Genomic DNA, 12281 nt, shown 5'->3' with positions numbered 1-12281 from the left:
GCAACAGCACCCACCAGAATGTTCTCCTCAGAGGCTCAGGCTCTCAGATTTTCTACCGCACGTCGTGTGAAGGGAGTCTCCCTGAGCTATGCTCAGTACTTCACAGTTTTTTCTGGTTTCTTGATTATCTTCAAGATGTCATCTTCTAAAAGGTCTCTCTGTAGGCCTTCTGAATCTTGTGGGAGACTCTGGCTATTTTCAGAAGACCCCCACAAGAAGTGCATTTACTGCCTCTATCCGGATCATGAGGTGAGGGATTGTAAGATCTGCAGGACCTTTCCTCAGAATACCCTCAGAGATAGAGAAGGGCGACTACTTCTGTGTCTACAGAAGATCAAGGACAAGGATAACCCTTTATCTGAGGTGTAAAGTGTAGCCTCTGGTTAATCTATGTCCTCTAGAAAGAGGATGGCGGAGGAAGACTTATCATCTCCTGGGGCTAAGGTGTTGAGAAAAGTCCAGCCTGCTAAGTGCTGTAGCTTGCCTTCTACTTCCTCTTCAAAAAAGGCTTCTCCACCTTCACAATCTAAGCCTGCTACGCCCCCGAGAAAGTCTGGAAAGTCTCTGGCATCAAAAAGACTTCCTGACAAACATTTACCTCAGCAGAAAGCTCCGTCGTCGACAGCGTCGTGTCGACGCTACTTCTACGTCGACGGTTACCTTCTCGTCGCCGAGACCCAAGATGATCATGTCATCGGCTTCATCTCCGTCGACGCTGGCCTCCGTTGCTGTTCGACCCATCTCGTCGACGAAGGAGATTTCATCTCTCGTCAGCGCTCCATCGACAGTAAGGGTTAAGAAGATCTCGTTGACGATTGCTGCGTCGACGGCCACCTCGTCGTCGAAGCCTACCTCGTCGTCGATGACTGCCTCGTCGACGAAGACTGACTCATCGTCGACAAAAATTGCCTTGTCGACGAAGATTGCGTCGTCGACGGCGAACCTCTCGTCGATGAGGCAGTTTTCGTCGACACTCACTTTTCTGATGCCATCTCCATCGACGACGATCTCGTCGACAGCACACTCGTCGACGCCTCTTTTGTCTTCCTGCACGGACTTACAAGTTTGGTCTGCAACATCGGCTACTGCTTCCTCCGCCCTTCCTACAACGGCGGCTTCTTTACTACAACGTCGTGGCTCCTCATTGGAAGCCCTTTCCCCATTGAAGTTACCTGAGCAATTATTAGATTCTGAGGAGGAAGAAGAGGAATCAGGAGAGGATGATAGATTCCGCACTGCTAGGAGTCCGTCGGAATTGTTTATAAAATACCAAGATGACGACCAGGAGGAGGAACCTTGTACGGAGCCTCAAGCTCCAGCTCCTGTCACAGTTCCCACAACACAAATGCCTGTGGACTTGATTAATAATTTGCAATATATGTTGCAGGACTATTACCGCAGTTTTCCTCCATCTGAATCAGCGGAGTCTCTTCCATCCACGCCCATGCCAAGGGTTCCTGTAACTCCTTTACGATCTCCTAGACCACCTTCTCCAGTGCCATCTCGACAGTCCCATGATGCCAATACAACTGATGATGACAGGGAAGAGGGAGAGGTGGATGATCAGTCTGTTCTTTTGGAGTGGGACGAATTTCAAATTCAAACCCCATCACCGTCAGCTCCAGCTCCCGTGGACTCTCCTCCTGTGGATATCGGAGGCTTTCATCTCCTTGTGGAGAGAGCAACAAAGAGGTTTCTCATACCTATGGAGACAAAGAAAGATAATTGTTTTCTTTATGATTTTAAATACCAACCACAGAAGCAGGTCAGGAGAATTCCCATAGAAGCCCATGTTCAGAACATGGGCTTCTATGGGAATTCACAAGGGCATATTATCAAGCCCATTATCGCCGCTTTAGCGGCAGTTTTCTGCTGCTAAACCGGCGATAATTTTTAACGCCGTCCTTGATAATATGCCCCAAAATGATTTCTCTTCTTTGCACCTCTCCTGGGATGGCGTACCTTTTTGATACATTCCCAGGTTTTCTACTGATAGTAAATCTGGGGATGTGCCAAAATCCATGGGTGGATGCATGGAAACACCCACCCTCCACCCAGGGAACGCCTTTCCAGGGCAGATTAACGCAAGGCAGCGACTTGCACTGTGTTGATTTACTCCAGATTTATTATGCCACGCAGAACCATGCCAGGTGGCTCTGCGTGGCATGGTAAATCTAACTTAAGGCTTTCATTCCCCTTGCGTCGCCTTGGTGGCACAATGGCAGCGCAATCCTTTCATAAATCTGCTCCTGGATGTTCAACTTCATGCACAGCCTGAAAAACAGGAACATGAACTCCCAGTCTCCAATTTAGTTTTGTGGGGACACAACACATCTGTGCTGTGAAGACAATCTGCATTATAAGTATCTCATGCATTGTGGGTGCGCCATAGAGTTGTGCAGCAAGTTGACTCCTTACCACACGTTCTGACACCCAGGCAAAGATCTGCAGATCCAACCACTCAATGAGAGCCTGCATCGCTGTTAAACAAAAAACTTCCTTGCTGAAACCTTGCTGTGCCATTGTGCTATCCCAGGCTCCTCCTCAGAGGTGGCCGGCACTGATCGGAGGTGGGGGGCGGGGGCAGGCAATACATGGGAAGTAGGGGGACAGGGGCGGGGGAGGACACGGGGGGGAAGCAGAAATAAAAAATAAAAAAACTTACCTTCTCGCCTCTTCCTCGCCTCCGTAGTCCTCCCTCACGCGGCCTAACCGGAAGCACACCCAGGTGACCGGTCAGCTAATCACAACACTTCCTTAGCACCAATTTAATTGGTCTGAGCGCCGTGTTTCGGCACTCAGACGCTGACTGGAGGCCTGGGCATGTTCTTCATGTAAGCCTACATGGAGAACAGCCGAAGTGTGCAAGACTGTTTTGGGCGCTCCGAGAAGGCCGGCCAAGCATTCACTGCACTTTTTAGGAGGGTGCTATCACTCCTCCCCTGCTGTCGACCCTAAAGCAAAGTGGCCTGAAGTAGGCGAAAATAAAATGATAATACGAGTTATTATCATTTAATTTCCCTATGTGCCACTGCAAAAAAGCAGTGGGCGACGCTCCCCCGCCTTAGTGGAGAAGCCGCCACTGCATCGTCGTACCCCCTGCCTGCCCTGTCTTCTAAATGACCCACTCCTTGACGGGGGACCTGCTTTTCTGACGCCCGGCAATAGGTACTGCTTTTGAGTCTGTGAGCAATTTGCCTTCCAATATCACTGTCCACATGTAAACATTTACAGATGGTGGTTACTGGTTGGACTGTTGCTGCCCTGCCTGTGGCGCTCTGGAGTGAAACATTGATTTTAATTCTTCCTAATAGTTTTCACCCCTATCTAAACTTACTGTGTTCCACCAGAGCTCCACAAGAAGTAGCGATGACAGAAGTGTAGTGATTAATGGTGAGAGCCATGCCAATATCTGCTGGGTCTCTCAGTGACAGGGCCCTCAGAGTAAACTCTGCTTTGATAAGAAAATTGCACTTGGAGATAGAACAGAGACAACCTCAAATATGGCATAGGCTGGGGACTTGGAGCTCACATTACTGCTTAAGGTGATGAAATTAAGCCTTGTCACTTATGATGAGAAAATTGATAGCGTGTCTAGGAAATTGGATTAAATAAAAAACATGTTGATAACTACGCTAATTGACTGGACCTGGCTAAAAGAAGTATCTCTGACGTTGAGAACGATGGAATAAAGGCCAAAAAGCTAATCAGAATGGAATGAGAATTGGCTATTATTGAGGCTAAAATTGATGACCCTGCCACAATATAATTAGGATTATTGACGTTTTTGAAACGCTGCAGACTGAGAAGACCAAAATGTTTGTAGAAGGTTTCTGACAGAAGTATTTGGACAGGGTACATTCTCAGCAGTATTCGCTGTATTGAGTGCCCACAAGGGAAACATCTTCCTGACAAAGTCCAACAAGTATTATTGCCACGTTACTGAACTACTGGGACCGGGGTGTGGCTTGTGACTTGTTAGAGAAAGAGAAAGCTTGGAATACAATGGTCCAAATCTACTACTATGTCCAGACTTTACAGTAACAGTGCAGGAGGCTGGATGGCCATTCCTGAGCACCTCTCTAAGGTCAAAATTCAATACAACGGGAATGCACTATTTTTCTTCCTCAGGAAGCTAAGAAAGCCTTTTTAAATACTTGCTTCATAGAAATACATGACAATTCGAGACGAAGAGCCCCGGCCGGACAGATATTGGAGACGGGAACACTACCTCCACATTGAGGGATAATGAGTACCTGGAAGGGTCTTGCTCACAGCCACGGCTCCCCCAGTGTGGCGCCAAAATGTAACGTACAGATTGTTGGGATTTTTTTGTCTGTAATTGATATTTCCTGCTGTTGTGCAGAAATGAACACACTATTAAAACCTTAATGCCTCTGTTCTCTGAGTGGCAATGTGAGCTTGCTCTTAGTGAGTTGAATCCCACTGGCTTTTGATACATTCTGTAAATGCCGCTGGTAAACTGGGCAATACTGGTTCCGCAGTGTGGAAATCACTTCTTTTCATTACGCAAGTGATAGCCCTAGTTTGATTAGGAGCAGAATCATTGATAACAGGGGTTCCTTTGGGCGGTAAGGTTGTAGTTGGGGACAATGGTTATGCAGTTACATTGTTCAGTGGGCGCTGGAGAATCTTGTTTTATATGTTGGTGCTGAGCTGGCATGCAATGAGTTGTTTTGTTTCAGTAAAGTGATAGTAAGCCAGCCACCCATATGGCTGGCACAACTAGCGCACGCATGAAACCCACCTATTGAAATGCCGAAGGCCTTGATAATGGTGGCATGTTCAGACAGGTGCTTGCTTATGGCCAATGTAAGGCTGATAGAATAGACACATTTCCATACACCCTCACAGAACAGCTTCACAATTGAATGCGGGCACCCTGCGGTTGTTCACCCCATATACTCCATTCTCTGGGGTGGGGATATGGGTACATATATATTTGAGGATTACGATACTAATGTCCTATACTGATCCCAATGCTGCAATTCTGGGAAGGTTGGATAGTGACAAAGGTTGTGTATACCAAACCTGCATCCTTCTGGCTTTTATGATCACATTCTTCGGAAATGTGAAGAATTCTGACTTTCCAATAGTATCTAGGGTGGGGATTTTAATAGCATACTAACACTTTACCTGTTGGATAGGGAAACTGATGGGTACGTTGGTGGTTACATCTCGTTATGTGTAGGGATATGTACTGATCTGTCACCTGAGACTCTGATCACTCCCTGATGGGGCTCTCACTGCAGGGTTCAATAACGAAGGTCGCACATTTGGAACTTCACTCTGAGGTATTTGCTGATTGTGTGTGGAAAGGCTGACATTTGTAAAGCTATCCGGGCCAGATTGGTTCCCACTGCAAGCGTGGTGCAGTACAACTTGAAAGTGTACATTGGGAAGCTATGCATTTCCAAACAAGCTAGGGTCTTTACAGTCCATTGTAGATTACTGGGCTCAATAGAAGTGGAGTTAACCACCTTGGAAAGCCACTGTTATTTGACGCACAATGAGGTTGCGTTGGGAGACTTCTGGGATAAATTGGAAAACGTCCTAGATATAGCTGATGTCACCTTTGACCCAGGGACTGTTTTACTGGGATTTACAACGTGAAGAGTGGCAATGCGCTGGCTATGAGGTCAAACCATCGGCTCCCAAAGAAGAGCGTGAATTCCTTCATGGCTTGGTATAGTGTAATCTTACTCTGTAACATTCATCCAACAGCTACATCAAAGAATATATGGAACTCATTAATGTACTATTTGGAAGTTCAGGGAGATTGAAATTCACCTGAATCCAAGAAATAAGAAATGATGAATTCGATAAATGAACTGAAACTTTAACAATTTTAGTACCAAAGTATGGTAGACTTTCTCTACTGCTGAGCCTAAAAGTCTGTTCTGATATGAGCTCTTTCTGTCTTCAGAGAATTGCAAGGCATCCTAAGGATGTTGTTGGTTATACACTGACTACCACTGAAATGATCCCCCGTGTGTCGCTTTACTCGTTACTTCACAACTGCTGTTGCATATTCACACTCTTCTTAGGGCCACTGGTACTACTGGTGTGCTTTGATGTTACTGTTGATGATGTAGAAGGATCAATAACAATAACAAGTATCTCGTACATTCAATATTATGTATGGTATTCATTCTTATACGACAAGACTATGCTGATCTCATCTGTTGTTATGTTTAGAACCAATGTCGCATCTTGTAGGATGCACTGCCATGCTGATAATGCCACTACCATGGCAGCTCTATGCACTAGTCCAGCCATGTCATTCCTGGTAGCCGCCAGCAGGGGCAGCAGCATCTTTGAATATGTGCGAATGCCAGGAGCATTTTGAGGTCAGCTGTATTTACTCTTTTGTCAGGATGGTTTGCATAAGACTTCTTCTCTCTCATCCGCCAGTCACAGCTGTTGTCCAAACTCGATGCCTGCACTTTACTAATACTGCTGTTAGTATTGCGGTTGCATACGCTAGGGATGAGTACTAATGTTGTGTATGTTTTTTGTTTTTTTTTGCATTGCAGGTAAAGATTATAGTCCCCAACAGCACGGCAGGTCTGATAATAGGGAAAGGAGGTGCTACAGTGAAGGCTGTAATGGAACAGTCCGGGGCCTGGGTGCAGCTTTCGCAAAAACCTGATGGGATCAACTTGCAAGAAAGGGTTGTGACTGTGAGTGGGGAGCCCGAGCAGAACAGGAAAGCTGTGGAACTCATCATTCAGAAGATCCAGGAGGACCCGCAGAGTGGCAGCTGTCTGAACATAAGCTACGCCAATGTCACAGGCCCCGTGGCCAACTCCAATCCAACCGGCTCTCCCTATGCCAACACGGCTGAAGTGCTACCCTCTGCTGCTGCTGCCGCAGGTCTCTTAGGACATGCCAACCTGGCAGGAGTGGCAGCCTTCCCTGCAGTTCTCTCCGGCTTCACTGGCAATGACCTGGTGGCAATCACCTCTGCACTAAACACGTTGGCCAGCTATGGTTATAACCTCAACACGCTAGGTTTAGGAATCAGTCAGGCAGCGGCAACGGGGGCCTTGGCTGCAGCAGCTGCCAGTGCCAACCCAGCAGCAGCAGCAGCAGCCAACCTGTTAGCCACCTATGCGAGTGAAGCCTCAGCCGGTGGCAGCACCCCTGGGGGTGCGGCGGGGACATTTGCGTTAGGTAGCCTGGCTGCTGCTACTGCTGCCACAAATGGATATTTTGGAGCTGCTTCTCCCTTGACAGCCAGTGCCATTCTGGGGAGTGAGAAATCGACAGACGGGTCCAAGGATGTCGTTGAAATAGCAGTGCCTGAGAATCTAGTTGGGGCAATACTTGGAAAAGGTGGGAAGACATTGGTGGAGTACCAGGAGTTGACTGGTGCAAGGATACAAATCTCCAAGAAAGGGGAGTTTGTTCCAGGCACGAGGAATCGGAAGGTCACCATCACTGGTTCCCCTGCTGCCACGCAAGCCGCACAGTATTTAATCACACAACGGATCACCTATGAGCAAGGAGTCCGCGCTGCCAATCCTCAGAAAGTGGGTTGAACACCCACCATTTACAAGGTCCCAAATCCTTTCCAGCACCTCTCCCTCCTTACCCTCATTTTTGAAGGATGTACTGTACTTTGCAGAAGTGAAGGTTTTATTTTTTCTGTTATTAATATATAATTATGCAAACGAATGTGACAACGTTGAAAATGTGTATATGTAAATAATATGTGGTTTAAAAGATGTTCCATAGGAAGGTTTTTTCCCCTTGACCTGTTTTATTCTCTTATACTTTGCTTGTATACTTGTTGAGAGGTGTTTTAGTGTGAATTTTAAGCCTGCCGTTTTACCAGCATTGTTGTAGTTGAAACTGACTGAATGTAGAGAAGAAGATGAGCGTCATTCTCAGAATGAGTTCTAGAGATGACACTAACTGCTGTTACCTTGGGTATGTTCTGGTCAGTGACCTAAAATGGAGTGAGGCCAAAGCACTGTCTATTCAGTCTTACTTCCTGCATAGGGCACAGCGAAGTAGGAAATAACACGAAACAATAACACTAAAGTGGACCTGCACCCTAGATTAAGTGCGCATCCAGTGTCAGTACCTGCCCTAGTCTGGCGACTTTCAGCTGCCACGGTGGAATTTGGTACCAAGATTGATTTAGTCTATTTCTGTGTTCAAGAGAAGCGGCAGAAGATCAATTTCAAAAGCCTTCTTTGAGATTTCAACTACTTTCTTCCTGAAATATATTTCATCTTGTTTTCATATAGAACCTGAATCCGATCTAGTTTTAGCAAGTTTTCAGTAGGGTGTACCAAATTTAAATTCTTGAGGAGCAAGTGGGCAAAAGTCATCATTTTCCACTTAATACACGTCTCTGACGAAGGTCCTTAGAAAAATATTTCCTAGAAGAATATTCTCCTGCAAATGTTAATTTGCATTTTTTTCCTCCTACAACTATTTTGAAAATAATTTCCATGACATTTTGCTAAGTGTTTTCCAAAATGCATCTATTGCGTAGAAACAAAGTTCCCGGCTTTGCAATACTTACCTCCACTTATGCCTAAAAATAATAATTAGTCTCTTTATTTCTAATTCTTCAGTATGAAGTCCATACTGCCTTAAGAAGGGCTGAGACCTTACAAAAGTTGTTTAAAATGTGTGGGTCCTTTGGACCTGAGATCAGACATTACGGCTTTCCATTTACAAATAGTGAAAATATAAAATTGTAGTTGTCAAATTGTATTAATTGTAGATAACTGTTTGAGTTAAACAATTATAATATCAATCAAAACACCCATTCCTGAGCGGAAAAAGGCCAGAACAAGATGTCATATTTCGGTCTTAGAAGTACCCGAGGGTGTGAGGCCTGGGAATATTTATATATGTAGACTAACAGGACAGAGAATAACAGGGTCTTTGTTTAAAACCACCTAAAGTGTTTGTTTCAGTGTCTTGAATCTTCCCACGTTAATACCGTACATCCTGGGAGTATTCAAGATTAATTGCATGAAATAGAGGTAAAACTACACTATTGGTCTCAAAAGTGGGTTTATTTGACCAAATTGTGGCAACAAAACCGAGCTCTAAAATGTGTCCCATCAATTCCATCATTGACTGCACTTTCTTTACTGTATCACAATCAGCCTTCTGATTTCAGGAGTACTTTGTGGTGCAGTCTTATTTACATGTTTATAAACAGAGGTAGATAAAGAATCTATCCTGAAATTCCTACGGGATCTTTCTCCAGACAATGAGGATTTTGCACCATGTTCCCACATATGTCAGTCGAAGCTGAAAACATTGACTGGAGTCACTAAGCCATCATGATGTATGCAGGATCTTACAGTGGCCAACGGTGATCATAGTACAGTAGACAATAATCAATATTTTTGTTAATTCATTGTATGTTAATGCTTGTCTCCAAGTACTGTAAACTTCGGTGGCCTCTGGGATATGTTTACACTTTTTGATTTGCAAAATGAGCTACTACCTCTTGCCAATTATCATATACATGTTGTCCCTTTTTGTACAATTGTAGGTTTTGTTTTCTTTTTTATTGTAAACAATAGAGCAAGACAACTCACAGATCCCTGTAATGCAGTCAGTCAGTTGCCATTGTTCTCCTTCTTGACTTGGGTGTCTTTGAGAGAACAGTGGCGGCTGAACGTTTAGGTTGGGATGTGTATCAGAGTCCTCAACGGTCTTAGAAGGAGTACACTGAAATATATTTCAAGAAGAAATGTGGTTTTCCATGTAAAGATGGTGTCTGTGATATCCGAGCATTACCAGGTACTGCGTACCGTTGCAGCGGCATGTGGGCACTTCGAATGGTACTGTATAACTCACAGCCCATGTTCAGTGTCTTATTTTTGTCTGTGGCTCCTTGTCAAAATGCTGGCTAGTGCTTTCGCCTTGATACTGTGTGCTGATTCTTTCACTGCTAATGTTTACAAAGCACATGCCTTAGAACAGAAGAGCGTGTATCTGGTGCGTCTCCTATGTCACAGAGGCACCTAGTAAAGCTTTAGGAACACACAAAAGAGGCAGAAAATAACCTGCACCGTCACTTCTACTCCTGAAATCACCACGACTGAGTCAGGGTGACCTTTGATGACAGCTTAGTTTAAAGGTATGGTTCCCCTTGAAATTCATATTTATAGACATACATCTGTCAAACAGCAATATAGTTGCAAAGAGCACTGTAAAATATTTTTAAAAAGGTTAGAACTGTGGAAACAAATTCTATTGGTAAGTTTACACATCAACAAAAAGCGTGTTTGCCATCTGGACTGAACCCAGTGGATCTAATGCTGCATGCTGGCCAGCACCAGCCATTTGTCACCAGTTGAAAGTTTTCACCCCAGAATACTCATCTCTGGCTCGGGGTTGTACGTTTATTTTTGAAGCACTGAAAGTCACTACTGATCCCCTCGACTGGCCAGTAGTACAGCCATTACTCCATTTAGCATCCTCGCTGTCTACAATGTGTCAAGGAAAAAAAAACATTTTGTAAGCAAAAACATGTGGAAGTGCCAACTAACTGATAGCTGATGTTTCATTCTCTGCAACTGCTTGATAAGTATGTTGCCTTTTGAGAGCTTTTGTTTGTGTATAATTTGTTCAACATTAGAATCAATTCGTATTGTGAATGTAGTTGATTTTTACTGTGAATCTTTCTGTGATGGAGTCTCCGCAGCATGGCGCCAGCAGCCCAAGTGCAGTTTCTAATACTCGGTAGTTTGCATGTTCTGTGTCACCAGACTGATCAGTATTTCCTGCATGCTAATCAAAAGGAGGCAGGTCAGTGTTGAGAGGTAGGGGCGGGCTACTTTCATGCAGGCTGTTTGAGCCCAGGTCGTGTGCCCAGCAAGAGACACCCTATCCGTACCTCTCCTGAGTGCCAGTCGCCCCTTCCAAACCATTGACCCATCATCTGTTCGCCCTCTGAGCTACCCATGGCAGGCCGCTCAGAGGAACATCCATAGCCAAGCACCTCTCCATCCCGAGCATGCACTCTTAAACTCAATGGACAGAACTCAAACATCTGCCTACCTCTGGAACATGTGGCTGAGCAATTGAGTTTCAAAAGCTGAATTTTACTTCCATCTCAACTTCAACTCATTGATTCCGTTCGTTCATCTTACCTGGCTAAAATGGCATCCCTTCTGCTCCTCGCTGTGCAACCAGTTAACGAACACTGCGTGTGATGCTCCACGTCTGACTCTCGTCCTTTCTGAACTGTGATCTCTGTCTTCATGAACTTTCCCCTTTGTTCATTGAACTATATGGACTCCTCATTTCATATTGATTTTTAATGTGCAATTTCCTTTTTGGGACGTTGAGGATTTGAAAGTATTTCGTAATACTCGCCTTTTCCTCCCCCTCCACCCTGCCAATCCAGTCTCCTTTCATTTTTAATAACCCATTCCTGCCAAACTTTTGAGAGTAGATTTCATTTTTTCTATTTTTTTAAACATTGGATTTGTTTTTATTTACAGTTTTCGGGGCTCTAGTTATTTACAGAATGATTTTTTTAAAAAGGGAATGATATGCTTGTTTTACCTGAAAAGAACAACGCTGTAGTAAAACTGTGTTACTGGTAATGACTATTTATCGTCGATACTGTGTAGCTGTGTAAGTTTCTGACAAATAGTGTAATTCGTGAAAACCAGTGGTTAGCATTTGCCGCTATTATATTTACCCATTTTATCATTATAAATGTGCTTAGTTCATCATGTACCATCCCGTGTCTCCCGTCTCATTTTTTCCTTGCATGTCACAAGTCTCAGTTCATTTATAAAACATTAACAATGACTGCTATGTATGTAAATTTCCTTCACCATGCTGTCTCCCAGCCAGCAGTGAACAAAAGAAAATATTGGGACCCCTCACCCCATTGTTAGGTTTTTGGGGCCAAAAAAAGGAAGGGGAGAAGAAGAGAAGGCATAGGGTGTGTATTAGGACCAAGTCAGATATCAAGTCTTGCAAATATATAATTTTTCTGATTCAAGAGATCCCCTGCTTTTTTTAATTCCCAAATTCAAAATGTCTGCCATGGAGCCCATACATTTCATCTGGAGTTTAGCACTCAATCAATTCACAACCATTTAAGTTGTCATGAGCTCACTTTCGGGGAGCACGGAACAGAAAGTACACTGGATTTAGACTGGGAAATATGTGATCTGTGGCCTTTTTGGGAAACATGACAAAGAGTGTAGACTTTAAGGCGTTCAGTTGGCCCTCAGGGACTGCTTTGAGACAAAGCCATG

General features: G+C 44.5%; 1 protein-coding gene across 5 annotated transcripts in view; it reads left to right on the top strand.

Annotated features, from left to right (window-relative positions):
• NOVA1 (NOVA alternative splicing regulator 1) overlaps nucleotides 1–11751 on the top strand; it is a 590029-nt gene extending 578278 nt beyond the window's left edge. For all 5 annotated transcript variants that reach the window (XM_085627353.1, XM_085627354.1, XM_085627355.1 and 2 more), the window contains one exon: nucleotides 6558–11751. In XM_085627353.1, coding sequence (XP_085483479.1) covers nucleotides 6558–7565 — 1008 coding nt within the window. In that variant the 3' untranslated portion in view covers nucleotides 7566–11751. The remainder of the gene's footprint in view (nucleotides 1–6557) is intronic.
• Nucleotides 11752–12281: the final 530 nt, after the last annotated feature.

This window comes from Triturus cristatus, chromosome 9 (genome assembly GCF_964204655.1).
Source record: "Triturus cristatus chromosome 9, aTriCri1.1, whole genome shotgun sequence".
Lineage (NCBI taxonomy): Eukaryota > Metazoa > Chordata > Amphibia > Caudata > Salamandridae > Triturus > Triturus cristatus.
The sequence above is the reverse complement of the archived record's forward strand: the minus strand, read 5'-3'. Positions and strand labels throughout refer to the sequence as shown.